At 40.3% G+C, this 15,931-nt stretch overlaps 2 protein-coding genes across 6 annotated transcripts in view; one reads left to right on the forward strand and one right to left on the reverse strand.

Annotated features, from left to right (window-relative positions):
- Nucleotides 1-15,931, reverse strand: part of ERMP1 (endoplasmic reticulum metallopeptidase 1) — an 86,004-nt gene extending 70,073 nt beyond the window's left edge. For all 5 annotated transcript variants that reach the window (XR_008426859.2, XR_008426860.2, XR_008426861.2 and 2 more), the window contains exons 1-4: nucleotides 15,507-15,931; nucleotides 13,934-14,235; nucleotides 8,156-8,283; nucleotides 7,427-7,532 (exon numbers count right to left, since the gene is read on the reverse strand). Coding sequence is in view for 2 of the 5 variants with exons in the window: in XM_053924388.2 (XP_053780363.1) it covers nucleotides 7,427-7,532; nucleotides 8,156-8,283; nucleotides 13,934-14,235; nucleotides 15,507-15,844 (874 nt within the window). In the remaining 3 variants the exon portion in view is untranslated. The remainder of the gene's footprint in view (nucleotides 1-7,426; nucleotides 7,533-8,155; nucleotides 8,284-13,933; nucleotides 14,236-15,506) is intronic.
- CTDNEP1 (CTD nuclear envelope phosphatase 1) lies at nucleotides 5,657-6,399 on the forward strand. Its single transcript, XM_053915103.1, is given in 2 exon segments — nucleotides 5,657-6,278; nucleotides 6,281-6,399. Coding segments are annotated over 2 exon segments (741 nt in total).

Here is a 15,931-nt window from a genome sequence, read left to right on the forward strand (position 1 = left end):
TTGCAGGTTCAATTCCTGCTCAGGACACATGCCTGGGTTGTAGTTGGATCCCTGGTCAGGGCACGAACAGAAGGCAGCCAATCAATGTTTCTCTCCCTCCCTTCCTCTCTTTTTAAAATCAATAAGCATGTCTCCACCGGTGAGGATAAAAACAAAAATTTTTAATTAAAATAAAGATCCTAAAATTGATTGTGGATATGACTGCACAACTCTATGAATATCTAAAAAACAGTATATTTTATACTTAAATAGGCAAATTGTATAGTATGTGGATTATATCTCAACAAAGCTGTAATTTTTTTAAAGGAATGCAGTCTCAAGCAGGTTATAAAATAGCAGATAAAGTGTGATCTCATTTTTGAAAGATATATATTGTATAAAAATATATTAATGTGCATGTATAGAAAAAATCCCAGAAGAGTAGAGACTAAATTGTAACACTGGTTTGCCCTGGGTGGTAGGATTACGAGGGCATGAATATTTTTTCACAAGAGAAAAAACGGAATCTGTGACTCTTTTGCTGATGAGCTTTCTTCTATTCAAGGTTGATAGTTATCTGAATTTTTTTACAAGGAACATATATTACTGGTTTAATCTGCATGGATTCTATAACACTTCCAAAATTATTAAATCAAGCCTTCTTGACTCATGATATAAATCACTAGCCTGAAAAATCAAGTCATTTTTTCACATATTCTGGCCCTTTCTAAAAATTAGGTAGTAATGATTATTCTAGTCACTAAAAACTCCCCAAGTGAATGTCTCTGTCTGAAGTGACAATGGAGCACTAGAGTACAAACTGTTTTAATGGAGAAGTTTCCAGCATAGGACAAGTGCTGCTGCACAGGGAAAAGGGGCCTGTTAGGGAAGCTGAGGACAGAGCACTCTCGCATACACTCCCAAACACAACTCCAAACCCAGGAGGCCTTTATCCTTTTAATCCAACATGGAAGCGACAATTACTTTCTGAAAGCCATCCCTACTGGAAAGCTAGTCCTTTGTAAACAGTGGCATCTTGAAGTGAGAGAGATACTGGAGAGGTACTGGAATGTCAGAAAGCACCCAGGAAGTTTTTGGGTGTGCAGTTTAGCCACAAGAATAAGATACCAGAACCTAGAGGGAAAAAACTGTATAAAGGTCAGGGAAAGGGAGAAACAATCTCTCCAAATCTTATGTAGGATGCCCCTCCAGAAAAAAATAATTCTGAAATGTGGGGATTTTATTTTAAAATCAGTAAAACATTTAAATTGTACATAAATTGTTCACTAGTAACAAGGCTGTTACTGCCTTATTAAAGTAATCATATTGCAATGCAAAAATTTAAACAATACAGAAACTGTGAAGAGTTTAAGTCAAGCAGTTATGACAGTCCTGGCTTTAAACTCATGAAGAAGCATGGGAGAGTTCACACTGGTTTGCTACATTTGCCCCATCCTCCACTGCAGTCACACCCACCACAGCTCCACCAGCGACACTCACCATCCAGCAGTGACTGCTATTATACAGTTTATGTCCTTCCAGATAATGCAATTACAGATAAAGTGTACACAACTGTAGAATTTTTATATAAAACTATCCACATTTAGTAAAAATAACACAGACTATAAGGTAGTCAGACCTAGCAAAAGTGAATACTCAATAAATGCAAACAAAGGAATTGACTTGGGTCTAGACCTCACTAACCCTAGGTAAATATGTCTGAATCTCTCTGGACTACATATATCCAAAATATATTAACATGTATACACATAAAATATGTATGCATTTATACATATGCACTAAAAAAATTCAGGAAAGGTACAATCTAAATCCTAGGACTAGTTTTTCTTTGGGTCATAGGAGTACAAGGGGCAAGGAGCTGTGATGATAAATTAAAAGCACACATATGAAGGCATTTAACATATAATATACTTCCAAGAGGGAAAATATGCAAAGACATAATATTGCCCATGTGGAGCCCTGACATTTTCATCAGAGGAAAGAAAGATACAGCATCCTCTTTGCTTACAGAAGTTTCTTTTGCTTTTTGATCTGGTGGTTTTTCCTGGGTTGGCCAAAAAGTTTGTTTTTTTCCTTAAGATGGCTCTAGTAGTATTTAGTTATCTTTTACTTCGTTCAAAAGAATTTTGTTAGATTGTACTGTGACGGCTGTCATATCACCATGCATTAAAAAAAAAAAAAAAAACTGGGTTCTGGCCAAGATGGAGGCGTAGGTAGAAATTCTTCACTTCCTTGCACAACCAAAAGAAGGTAACAACCAATTTAAAAACAATAAACAACCCGAACTGCCAGAAAATCAACCTGCATGGAACTCTAACAACCAAGGAGTTAAAGAAACATTCATCCAGACTGGTAAGAGGGATGGAAATAGGTAGCCGGGAGGAAACGATGAGTGGCAAGGCTATGGACCACGACGGTGAGGTGGGGACTGGTTGAACAGGAAACTAAAGACTCAAAACCTCTGGCTGTAAAACCTGTGGGGGTTGCAAAGGTGGGAGAAACTCCCAGCTTCACAGGCGAGTATGCTGGAGAGGTCCACAGGATCCTAGAACATATACAAACCCACCCTCTTGGGAATCAGCACCTGAAAGGACACAATCCACTTGTGGGAAGTGAGGGAAGTGACGGAAAGTGGGGCTGGAGCAGAGCAAGCGAGAGACGTTGTTCCCTCTGACTCTCCCCCACATACAGCGCCATGATGCAGCAAAGAGGGTTGCCCCACCCTGGTGAATACTTAAGGCTTTGTCCCTTACAACATAACAGGTGCACAGAGTCAAAGAAATATGGACCAAATGAAAGAAGAGATCAAAATTCCAGAAAAAGAACTAAGCAACGAGGAGATAGAAAACCTGTTGGATGCAGACTTTAAAACAATGGTAATTAGGATGTTCACAGAAATGAGTTAGTTTGGTAGCAAAATGAAGGAAGAAATGAAGGCTGTACAAAGTGAAATAAAGGAAAATATACAGGGAACCAACAGTGAAGGGAAGGAAACTGGGACTCAAATCAACAATTTGAAACAAAAGGAAGAAATAATCCAACCAGAAAAGAATGAAGAAACAAGAATTCAAAAATATGACGAGAGGCTTAGGAACCTCCAGGACAACTTTAAGCGCTCCAACAACTGAATCATAGGGGTGCCAGAAGGAGAATAGGAAGACCAAGAAATTGAAAACTTATTTGAACAAATAATGAAGGAAAGTTTCCCCAATCTGGAGAAAGAAATAGACTTCCAGGAAGTCCAGGAAGTCCAGGAAGCCCAAAGAGTCCCAAAGAAATTGGAACCAAGGAGGAACACACCAAGGCACATCATAATTAAGTTAAAGGAGTCCATTATTACTGAGCCCTTATTATATGAAATGTTAAGGGGACTTACCTAAGAAATAGAAGATCAAAAACTATGAACAGCAAAATGACAACAAACTCACAACTATCAACAACTGAACCTAAAAAACAAAAACTAAAACAACGAGAACAGGAGCAGAATCACACACAGAGATCACATGGAGGGTTATCAGTGGGGAGGGGGAAAGGGAGGGGGAGAGGAATCATCAGGGGGAAGGTACAGGGAATAAGAAGCATAATTGGTAGGCATAAAATAGACAGGGGGAAGTTAAGAATAGTATAGGAAATGGAGAAGCCAAAGCACTTATATGTACGACCCATGGACATGAACTAAGGGGTGGAGGGGAATATGGGAGGGTGGAGCAGTGCAGGTTGGAGGGGATATAAAGGGGAGAAAAAATGGGACAACTGTAATAGCATAATCAATAAAATATACTTAAAAATAAAAAATTTAAAAATAAAAAAACTTTTCAAAATTGGTGAATTTTTGTGTAGCCATTTTAATATTGAAGATGGAAAAAATATTCAGCATTTTTGGCATATTATGCTAAATTATTTCAAGAAAGGTAAAAATGCAACTGAAATGCAAAAGACTTGTGCAGTGTAAAAGAAGGTGCTGTGACTGATTGAGTGGGTCAAAGGGGTTTGCAAATTTTCGTGCTGGAGATTTCTCACCAGATGATGGTCCACTGTCAGGTAGACCAGTTGAAGTTGATAGCAATCAAATCAAGACATTATTTGAGAATAATCATGTTATACCATGTGGGAGATAGCCAACATACTCAAAATATCCACATCAATAAAGTTACTGGTGTCTTTTATTTTATGGAAAAAACTAAATGGACTTTTTGGCCAACCTAATATATCTAGTGTTCCTCCCTGATGTAATGTGAGAGAATTTGAGAGAATGGATAACAGTGTAGCATCTACTTATTCATATATATTAGATACCAGCTTCTCATTAATTGGATGAATAGTAAGAGTAAGCAGAAAGGTCCGAGATTTGAAAAGAAAGAACCTTGCTTCTGACCTCACAACCTTGAGATTCTCAAAAGTTTAGCTGAAGTAAAATATACATACATTTTAAAGGGCAAAGGTTTAAAATAAGTTGTATGGAGAATGTTACAATATGGTATTGTTTAGGTTAGAAAGACATCTTAGCATATCTTCATAATTTAAACAATACCATGTCTGCAAAGGGTGTTAACAATCAGTTCCTTTATCATCTTATTTCTAGCCCATCTCATGTCCCAACACACTCCTCATTATAAAACTTCTGGTAAATGCCACATCTCTCACTAAAATGCACTACTCCAATTTCTAACAGAGTTGGGAATGGCATGGAACTTCCAAGGTCTGATTTTAGTATGCCCTGACAGAACAAAACTGAGCTTTGAATTCTACTAAGAATGATGACAACTGATACTTAATCAATAAGTTACCCTTGTAATTTATAATCTTGTTATCCTTAGAAATGTGTAATCGTAAAACTAAAAATATTTCTCTGGCTGACTAAATATTACTGGATTTTTATGACATTCAAATTAATTCAGTGATAAATTTCAAATCCTTAAACTACAGGTAAATTTTCTCATTTTAATTCATGAAATGACTGTCCTTTAATATAATTTCTAACACAATCATACATAATGGATAAAACAAAGTTCATTGCCTATATGACAATCTGGTTAGTTGTTAAGAACAAGGTCTCAGAACCTGGACTAGGTTTCTAAATCCTGGTGTGTTGTTCACCAACTGTGAAACCTTAGGCAATTTATCATCTCTCTCGCCTGACTTTTCTCATCTGTAAAATGAGGATAATGACAGTACTTATCCCTCATGCTGTTTTGAGAATCATGTGACACATATGCATAATGCTTTGAACATATGACATAAGCACTATACAAATATTAGTATTAATATTTGCTTAAAAATGTTAACTAAAACTATCTCATGCTTTAAAAAGAACATTCACTCCTTCCCCTCCCTCTTTCTCCCTAGTTCCCTCCCCCCACCAACCTCTCCCCCAACTTTCCATCCCCTTCCTTCCTGGTCTCAGAGGACTCTGTCCTAGTCAGTTGAGATCTCCGCTGGCCACAAACTCTGGGAAGCCGTTGGTGCCCCTCCCTGCCCATGTGGGCCCATGCGGGCTGCCCACGCCTGTCCCCCAGCTCCTGGTTCCACTGAGTTTTCTCCTCGCTCTGGGGTGGCTTTCTGAACTGCAAGCTCCATGACCCTCTCTGCAGCCTCTCCTGCCATTTGGGGCCCTCATTCCCGCTCCTGACAGGGGGTGGGGGTGGGGGATTGGAGTATGCTGGCGGAGCTGGGCCATTCCCCTGCCCTGAGGATGGGGATGCAGTGTCTGCTGGGGCTGCGCACGTTCCTGGCTTTTGCCACCAAGTTGTAGAGCATCTTCATTTACCTTATTGGGAGGCACATCCGAACAGTGATTCAGTACCAAACTGTTTGATAAGATATCTTTCTCTTATCTCCTGTGTCCCAGAATCAGCTAGGCCAGATGAAAAGGAAGATCCTGATGCTGGATTTGGATGAGATACTTACTCAGTCCCATCATGATGGGGTTCTGAGGCCCACAATACAACCTGGAACACCTCCTGACTCCATCCTCAAGGTGGCAACAGACAAACATCCTGTCTGGTTTTTCGTGCATGGGAGGCCCCGTGTCTGTTTCTTCTTAGAAATGGTAAGCCAGTAGTATGAGCTAGTAGTGTTCACAGCAAGCATGGAGATTTACCACTCCACTGTGGCAGATAAATTGGACTATAGCAGAAGCATGCTCAAGAGGAAATACTACAGACAGCACTGCACTTTGGAATTGGGCAGCTACATCAAGGACCTCTCTGTGGCCCACAGTGACGTCTCCAGCATTGTGATCCTGGATAACTCCTCAGGGGCTTATAGGAGCCACCCAAACAAAGCAACCCCAGCGACACCACCCTTCTTAACCTGCTTCCAATGCTGGATGCCCTCAGGTTCACCGCTGATGTTTGCTCAGTGCTGAGCTGAAGCCTTCACCATCATAGGCTCTGGTGACAGCTGTTCCCCCTCCAACTGAGTTGGGGTGGGGGGAGGGAGGAGGGTGAGTCCTCGATATGCCTATCTGATGCCCTCTCCAACGGTGAAGACTGCCTGGGCAGGGTCTGCCCCTCCCGCCCCTCCGCCCTGGGAGCCCTGAACTCCATATGGAGTCTGGGTAGATGCAAGGGCTAGACTGTGAAGCAGCCTCTTTCTAACTTCATGTTCACACTCCCTGGAAACCCCACACTGGGACTAGGAGCTAAACAGTGTCTGTGGTGAACACAGAGGACTGGCCAGAGGGACAGACATTCGATAATCTGGGAGGCTCAGAGAGAAGCCAACTCAGCTTTGTTGTGGTTTGAATTTTTTAAAAAATTCCTGCACAAAACTGATCTAATTCTTCACTCCAAGGACTGGGGTGTGGGTGGGAAGCTGGGATTTGGGCCACTGGATTTCATCCAAACTGGTACCCTCTTAATTTTCTCTATATTTTCCTTTCCTAGATTCCCTCAGACCTATAATCAGCTTACTGTTTTGTTTGCTTTTCCCCTCTCTTTCAAACCATGATTTATAATTTTAAAACCAAAAAATTTTTTTTAAAAGTAAAAATAAATTAAAAAAATAAAAAGAACATTAATTTCATTGGGAGATTACTTACCTGTATTTTGCAATGTATAATATGCATTTTGCCCAAGTTTTTGAGGAAAAAATAAGGAAGTGCATTATATATGACATAGTATAATGATTACATACCATGGGTATAATAATGGGCACAACAGTCCTGTGTATAAAGCTCACAAAACATGGGCATACACTATATGGTATATATAGGAAAATACGGTATTTTTAAAAACTTCCCATTTTTATAAACAAGAATTACATTAAAGTATACAATGCAGTATAAAAATACAGGGTGGTGCAAAAGTAGGTTTACAGTCATTCAAAAATAATTATTAATAAATAATAACACAAGAATAAACTCTGTTTCATGTACTCACAATTATAACCCTATTTTTTCCCCACCCTGTTCAGCCTTACATACCTGTTTGGAATACGAGTTCCTTCCCTCCCACACCTGCTGCCTCCAGGTTAATAAATGCACGAATCAAGTTGGCCCAGGGGTGCTGAGTAATGAAACCGTGACTGGCCTGAATGAGACAGAAAGAAAACAAATATATGTTAAACAATGTGAGATTATCAAAGTCTCCGTTTTACTTATTTTAAAGACAGAACATCTAACAAGGGGAAGAATAGGAAAATAATCTTTTTTTTCAAAGACAGTATCTAAAGACGTGTGTTTCTCTCTCCATGCATAATGGCTGTGTGCGGTTTGCTGAGTGGAAAGTTCCCACCACAAAAGGCAGCCTGATTTCCATAAGTGGTACCAAACAACATCCTTGGTAAGTGTGAGGCTGTGCAAAAGGTCAAAATAATAGGAAGGGACGATCCACATGGCCGGGTTATCCGTGCTGTGTGCCTGCCTTAAAACATCTCCAAAACTCCTGAGTCAAACAAAACCTGAGGTGAATAATTATGCCAGCACAGAGCCCTTTTATGAATCAAACACTAACAAAATGACCTGTTCTAAGTTGAGTTTTCAAATGTTGAACATGTGTACATAAGTGGCTGTAGAATTTTTAAAGTACTACCACGTACAATATTTATTTTGCATGTGATTTTATGATATCACTCAAATGAATAATCAAAATGCTTAAGCTATTATTATTATCATTATTATTCAAGCCTTGTATTTAAAACAGTAGAATCTCACCTGCAACACATTTTCCTCAGCACCATTGAAGAGAAATATAACAGCATGATGTAAGGCTTCTGAAGATGTTGATAAGACCCGAAGGACTTCCAGCATCACTGAACAGCTAACTGCATCATCACTGGCACCTTTATGTCAGAAAAACAGGTATGTTTCTCAAATTTTAAAATCTTTACAGTATGAATCATCAGGGCCAGGAATGGGGTTTTCTCATCAAGGAAGAATCATGTAACTATTATACAAGACCAAAAGCATAGCTTTGTCACCATCAGGTGACAATTATATCCACCAGCAGTAAACTCCATTGAGAACAGACATCTTTGTCTGGTTTGCTTATTGACTTACTCTCAATGTCTAGAACCAAACCTAGGCCAGAGTGGTCACTTAATTAATACTTGCTGAATAATCAACCAGATAGGACCTAAATTAATACTAAAACCTGGCATTCTCATAAACCCAAAGCAATTTGTTCCCTTCTTTATCCTTATCTACATCCTCTATAATATTCCCCCTTCTGGTGGTCACAGCTTCATAGATCATCTTTCCCTGCCACCCACTCCCTTCCTGCTTGTTTTCCTGCCAAAATCATAAGGCCTTCAGATCACTCTGCATTTACAGTGGGGTCACTTTGAATGGTGTGGCATTTTTTTTTAAGGTTTCTACAAGGAGATGTGATGAAGTACAAAGATGACACCAAACCTAGTTAAGACAGGAAAGGAGACTACTGACGTTAGTATCCCTGATCCCAGCACTGATAAAGCAGAGGACTTCATCAAATCACCTAACTTCTTGATTCAGAAACTTCATATATTAATTAAAAGTGATTATAAAGATGACTTTAGTGCCTTGATTTTTTAAAGCACGATAAGAGGTAGCTAAAAGAACTGATTAGACATTTGCTGATATATTTTTTTAAGATTTTATTTCTTTTTAGAGAGAGGGGAAACATCAATGTATGGTTGCCTCTCACACGCCCCCTACTAGGGACCTGGCCCACAATCCAGGCATGTTCTAATGGGAATCGAACCAGCAACCCTTTGCTTTGCAGTCTGGTGCTCAATCCACTGAGCCACACCAGCCAGGGCTGATATTATTTTTTAAGTGAGGTAATTCACAGTATTATGAGCGTAAAAAAAGAGTCCTTATTTTTCAGTGATACGGACTGAAATGAGAGGAACTGACATAGCTGAGTTCTTCTTCAAAATAATTGAGGGTTGCAGGGCTGGGGAGTAAAGAAACAACATCTAGGTGATAGGTACACTCAAGGTCATTAAACAATTCTCTGTTTTTGTACACATTTAAAATTTTCAATAAAAAGTTTAATAGTAATCAAAGTAAACAGGCATTAATAACAACCCAGACAATAGCATTTTCCAACTTACACACTGGGCGGCAGGGGACTACAGAGTTTAGCATGGGTTTTAAGGTAAGAAAGACTTGGAAGTAAATTCTAGCTCTGCTGTTTACCCTACAACTTCCTGGTCTAGAGAGTAAGCTAATGATACCTACCTCACAGGTGTGTCGTGAGGATTGCAAAGAAATGCAGTCTGCATTCAATGTTAGTTTTTCCTTCTCTTTGCGAACTTAAGGAAGGCTCTGCAGCCTTCCTTAATGCTTGTTTTGGTGTTGTTAAATTCCAGACTCTATTTCCTATGTTCTAATAAGTAGTTCAAGAAGAAACTACTTATTATCTATTACTTGTCTTGGCAGTTATTACTGGATTGTGTTTTAATCAAAGAGAAACTAAGTAATAACTACTAACAACTATCAAGCCAGAAGTATATGTAGCTATCAGTAAAAAGTGTCACATTCCAGGAACCAAATGAAATTAATGGTTTTTAACTTTGAGACTGTGAATTACCTTAAAATAAAAAAACAAAAAGAAAAAGAATTTTTTAAAAAAATCAAACCATAAAAATTTCTTTACTCAAAGAGAAAGGGAAATTGAAAGAGACATATCTATATAGAGTTGAGTAAAAAGTTAAACTGTCCATTTATCTTTCTTTATTTTAATGGTTCTGTTGTCTGAGAACAGAACTAGACAGTCAAATATCTTTAAGAAAGTGAAGGCAAGTTAGAAATCAGTATCTATAAGACCTGGGTGGTTAACCAACACCTTTCCATTTAGAATTAACCCCGAAATTAAAGCCACTCCTAAAATAACTCGATGTGGCTTCTACCACAACCTGGAACCACGCAGCAAACCCAAGAAGACATTTAAGTCCTTTCTGTGGATAACATTACTTCTAATTGTATTAGTACCAAAGGTCCACGTATTGTTGCTGAGAACTTTTTTAAAATACCCATGTTTCAATTACTTCCTCCACTGAAAGGATTTAGGTGATAGTCTATTTTATGTGTGGTTTTGTGGGTTTTTTTTGACAATTTTTAGCAATTTAATATTGACAGAAATGTCATTGGGATTATTGGTATAGGCAATCTTATAAAATTTTAATTTAAATTGAGTTCCAATGACCCACAAAAATGCCATCCTATCATTATCGGATCCCATATATATGATTTGTAACATATGGAACTATGTTTCTAATACTTGTATACACATGTTTATTACAAAATGCTCTTAAATAACCATGGTGTCAATTTGTCCCTTCCCAGAATTTAGGCACTGTAATAGTGAGCATAGGGTGACACTTATTTAATTACTGCTTTGAAATAGGCATAAAAGATCACTGGTTTCCCTAGCTCACACAAAGATAGTTCTGACTTTATAAAAACAAATGTGTATATACTGATTTTTTTAACATCTTAAAAAATTTAATAGAAATGACAATTTCATAATAAATGTGTCATTGAGACATTGTGCTAATATGGAAGTGAGCGAATGATGTCATTTTCTTCTCATGCTACAAATGCAAGCAAATCTCTCCTGCCCGAAACAATTCACATTGGTCCTGCTAACCACTCTTATTGACAGTCAATAACTCACCTTTTTCACCGATCATTCTATACTCCATGTGCTCAATTCACTGTTTTGTTGAAACCTCAGGGTTTTTTTTTTTCAAATCTAGTTGCTTTTATCATGTAGTCTTCTTGGAAATATGTGTATGATTTTTTAATTTTTTCATTTTTAATATATATTTATTGATTCTAGAGAGGAAGGTGGGGGGAGAGAGAGAGAAACATTGATTAGTTGCCTCCCTTACATGCCCCAACCAGGGATGGAATCTTCAACCTAAGCATGTGCTCTGACAGGGAATTAAACCTTCAGTTTACAGGATGACATTCCAATCAACAGAGTCCCACCAGCCAGGGGTGTGTATGATTTTTAAGAAGCATTTCACATTTATTCTGGCCAGGTGGCTCAGTTGGTTGGAACATTGTCCTGTACACCAAAAGGTGGAGGGTTCCATTCCCAGTCACAGCACATACCAATGTTCTAAGTTCGATCCCCACTCAGCATGTGCTTGGGAGGCAACTGATTGATGTCTCTCACATCAATGTTTCTCTCTCTCTCTCTCTCTCTCTCTCTCTCTCTCTCTCTACTTTCCTCTCACTCTCTCTCTCCCCACCCTCTCTAAAATAAATAACATATCCTCAGGTTGGTAGTAAAAAAATAGTAATAAAAATTAAAAAGTAAAAAAAAAATGTTACATTCTAAATGCAACTGGCACTTTCTAATTATGTCCTAGGATGAATCATTTTATCAAGCAAATAAATTTTATTTTATATTTTATATAACTAGATTATCATATTGGGTCTGCTATAAATTCAAATAATCCAGAAATATTAGTAACAATTTAAAAAGGGAACCCACCCTGGCCAGTATGGCTCAGTTGGTTGGAGCATCGTTCAACTCCCAGTCAAGGCATACACCTAGGTTGCAGGTTCGGTCTCCCAGTCTCCTGTTGGGGCATGTACAGGAGGCAACCAATCAGTGTTTCCCTCTCACATCCATGCTACTCTCCCTCTCTCTCTCTTCCCCTCTAAGATAAATATGTCCTAGAGTGAGGATAAAAAAAAAGCAGGGGAACTCTCCTGCACGGTTGATGGGAATGCAGATTGGTGCAGCCACTGTGGAAAGAAGTATGGAGTTATCTGAAAAAATTAAAAATGGATCTGCCTTATGACCTAGCAATTCCACTTCTAGGAATTTATCTGAAGAAAACTGAAACACTAATTCAAAAGAATATAGGCACCCCTATGTTCACTGCAGTATTATTCACAATAGCCAAAATCTGGAAGCAGCCCAAGTGCCCATCAGCAGTTGAGAAGATAAAAAAGCTGTGGTACAGTTGCAAAACAGACTACCACTCAGCCACACAAAAAATAAATAAATAAATGAAATCTTACTCTTTGCAACAACAGGGATGGACCTGGAGAGCATTATGCTAAGTGAAATAAGCCAGCCAGAGAAGGACAGAAGGACAAGTACCACAGGAGTTCACTCATATGTGGAACTAATGAACAAAGTGAACCACCAAGCAAAACAGAAACAGAGTCATAGATAGAGAGCAGGCTGACCGCTGTTGGGGGTGGAGGATTTGGGTGCTAGGTGGTGGGATTGAGCAAGAAAGAAAGAAAGAAAAAAATCACAGACAGGGACAACAGTGTGGTGACTGCGGAGGGGTAGGGGATGAGGGAAGGTGGAGGAGGGTATGGGCGATAAATGGTGTTGGAAGGATACTTGACTTGGGGTGATGAACACACAATACAGTGTACACAATATAGTGTACAGATGATGTGTTGTGGAATTGTGCACCTGAAACCTGTATAATTTTGTTAAACAGTGTTACCCCAATAAATTCAATAAAAAGGAAAAAAATAATTGATAGCAAAGAAAAAGGAAAAAGAAAAAGCATTTTTCATGCCAGGCTCTATTCTCTAAGCAATGCCAATGGGAAAGTACTACTATCTCCATTTTACAGATCAGAAGCTGACCAAAGAAAGAGCTTACGCTAAGTAGATTGGCAAAGGGAGCATGAACTCTCCTTCCTTTCAAATGTAGCTGAAAGACTCGACTGCCCAGGAAACCCAGCACATGGTCCCACTTCCCTCGGACCAGTGGTGATCAGCTAAGTGTATTCCTGTGTCAAATGAGGGCCTTGAACCAGATGCATCTCAGGTCTTGTCTACTCTAACATGCTATGACTCCATTGTTAAATGCTACAATTTTCTATTCTTCCCTACTTAAAATCTCTTTAATAATTACTGAAAACACTGCTCTGATGAATCTCATTTTTTAAATGAAAGTTTAGTTTTAGAGATTCTCATTCATCCAAAATATTTATGGTGTCAGGCATCGTCCTAAACATCAAGCATTCTATCTTGACAAAGTATTTTTAGAGGAAGATTTATGGATTAATGAGGTATTCTAACAGTATGGCATCCCCATTGGGCCAAAATTCTTACTTTACAGGTTGACAGAAACTGCTAGGAAAGATGTCCTCCAACCAAACCTTGTGTCCTGTGAAGGCAAGCACTGTTCCTTTATCCCATATCCCCAAGGCCGAGCACCAACACCTGGCTGAGTAAACACTTGAAGGGGCAGAACCTAACTCCAGGACTCAGGGACACACACTGGGAACACTGATAAAGCTGCTTCGGTCTACCTGCAACATTCCCCGTCCTGTCACAGGGCTGCTGGCACTCACGTCTAAAAAAATAAATAAAGCACTTCAGAGAATAGTGAGGGGTCAGTTCTTAAACTAAATGATACTATTCTAATTATACTGCCTGCCATCACAGATAATGTTTGTCCAAGAAAATGGTGTCTCTGGGCTGTGTCAACTTCAAGATAACTGAAAAACTGGTACAAACCTGGTGAGTTTGCCACTGAGTCGAAATGACAGTTAGCCAGAACAGCATGCTGGGCTCCTTCTCTGGGTTCCAGCTTTACCACAACGTTGGTGATGTTGTCGTAGTAGCTTGTAAAACCTCCCAAAAAGTCAATACTAAAGGAGCCTGTGGGCCGCTGTATATCTACTGAAATCTTGTGAAGGCTGTTACTTTGAACTTCAATCAGTTTAATCTGTTCCAAAAGATAACGCACCGTCAGAATTTCATTTTCTGGGCTTCCTGTAGTCCTGGGGCCAATGGATGTTATATGTTCAAGATAATCCCTGAAAGCCACCAAAAAAAAATTATGATTAACACTTACCACAGAACAACTTTTCCTCTATAATCCCCCTCAACATCAAAAACAAGTTCTTTGACTTCTCACATAAAAAAGGTTGTCCGTTTTGAGGGAACACTTGGTGAAGCACATGATTGTCTAACCACTATTCTGTACATGTGAAACTAATACAAAATATTGAATGCAGACTATAATTGAAAAATAAACTCTAAATTAAAAAAAAATTAAGGCAGCCTTTTATTATTTCAGGTAACCTGTGCTGGAGGGTTACAGATTTTGGGTTCCCAAGAGGAAACCAACGAGCAAAGACAATTAAGTCAATAGGTTAAATAAATAAACAACAAAAAGACCCTTTTTATTGTGAGGAAACGACTCAGCCCTCCTGGTGTGCACACAAGGCCTAATTACTTCAATTCAGGCCCAAACCAACTCTACCCCTAAAACAAAGAAAAATGTTTTCTCTTTTCACTGCATTCCAGGTGGGGAAAAAGGAGGGTGGGGCAGGTGTGTTCCGGACCTTAATAAAACAAGCTTCCAGCACATTGTATTCAAAATAAAAAGCTTTAAAATCACAGTGGCTGTTAAAAACTCTGCTAGCTTTTAACTTTGAGCTTTGACACACTTATGTTACAATACTTTTTATGTAATTACCTTTCTAGCACTTAATGGTATCTTTCTTTTTTTCATTAAAAAAAATAAATAAACCTTACACACCAGGGGTACAAACATAACCTTCAGGAAGAAATCTGAAACTTCTGAAATTGTAAACTTTTGAAGTGCAATCTTCCAGGCTGAGCCTCCATAGCTCTCATGTGAGGTCTGTCATCCTCAAAAAGACCACTGCATTATCCCCTTCCGACATCTTCCCAGGAACCGAACTTACAAAACTGGCTAGGTCACAAATTTCACGTTCCTTCATGTCATTGGGGAAGCAAAAGGACTAGTAAAAAGTGGAAGTTGCTCCACTAAGATCAGGTACGACTAAACCAAACTATTGTCCGGTGGGGCAGAAAGGGCACGTAAAAGCGGGAACAGCCCCCTGCCATCCCCATCTACACCACCAGCTTAACAGGGGGCAATGCGAGCCCTGCATCCTGTGAATTGCGCAAAGCCACCCCACCCCCACGTGGAGTCAGGCTGTGACCACGAGCCTGAGCGATCCCGCAGGGGCGAACGCACACAGGTGCGGTGCCCAGACTCTGGAAGGGGACGCAGGGGACGTAGGGGACGCGCAGGCCGGGCAGCACAGGCCAGTACCTGGCTTGGCGCGCGTCGAACTCCCCGTGGTGCCCAGTGGCCCCACGCAGCACGAGCTGCTGCAGCGAGAGCTGCACGAGCGTCCGCAGCGCGAGCAGGTAGAGCGCTAGCCCCAGCGCGGCGCGCGCCTCAGACAGCCCGGTCCACGCAGCCCCGCTCGCGCCTCCGCTACCCGCCGCGCTCCGCTTCCGCGTCCTCGCGCTGCGGCCGCACGCGTCCACCAAGGGCTCCAGCGCCGGGGCCTCCCTATCTGGTTGCGGCGCGACTACCGGGCCTTCCCGCCGCTCCCCTCCGATGCGGTGGCGCCTCACGGCTGCGGACTCCGAGCCCCACTCCATGGCCACGAGCCTCAGATGGCAGCCCAACCGCCCAGCCCGCTACTGCCCCGGGAGCAGCCGCGGCCGCCGCAGCGCCTCCTAGTGAGC

Source organism: Desmodus rotundus, chromosome 1, assembly GCF_022682495.2.
Source record: "Desmodus rotundus isolate HL8 chromosome 1, HLdesRot8A.1, whole genome shotgun sequence".
Classification (NCBI taxonomy): Eukaryota; Metazoa; Chordata; class Mammalia; order Chiroptera; family Phyllostomidae; genus Desmodus; species Desmodus rotundus.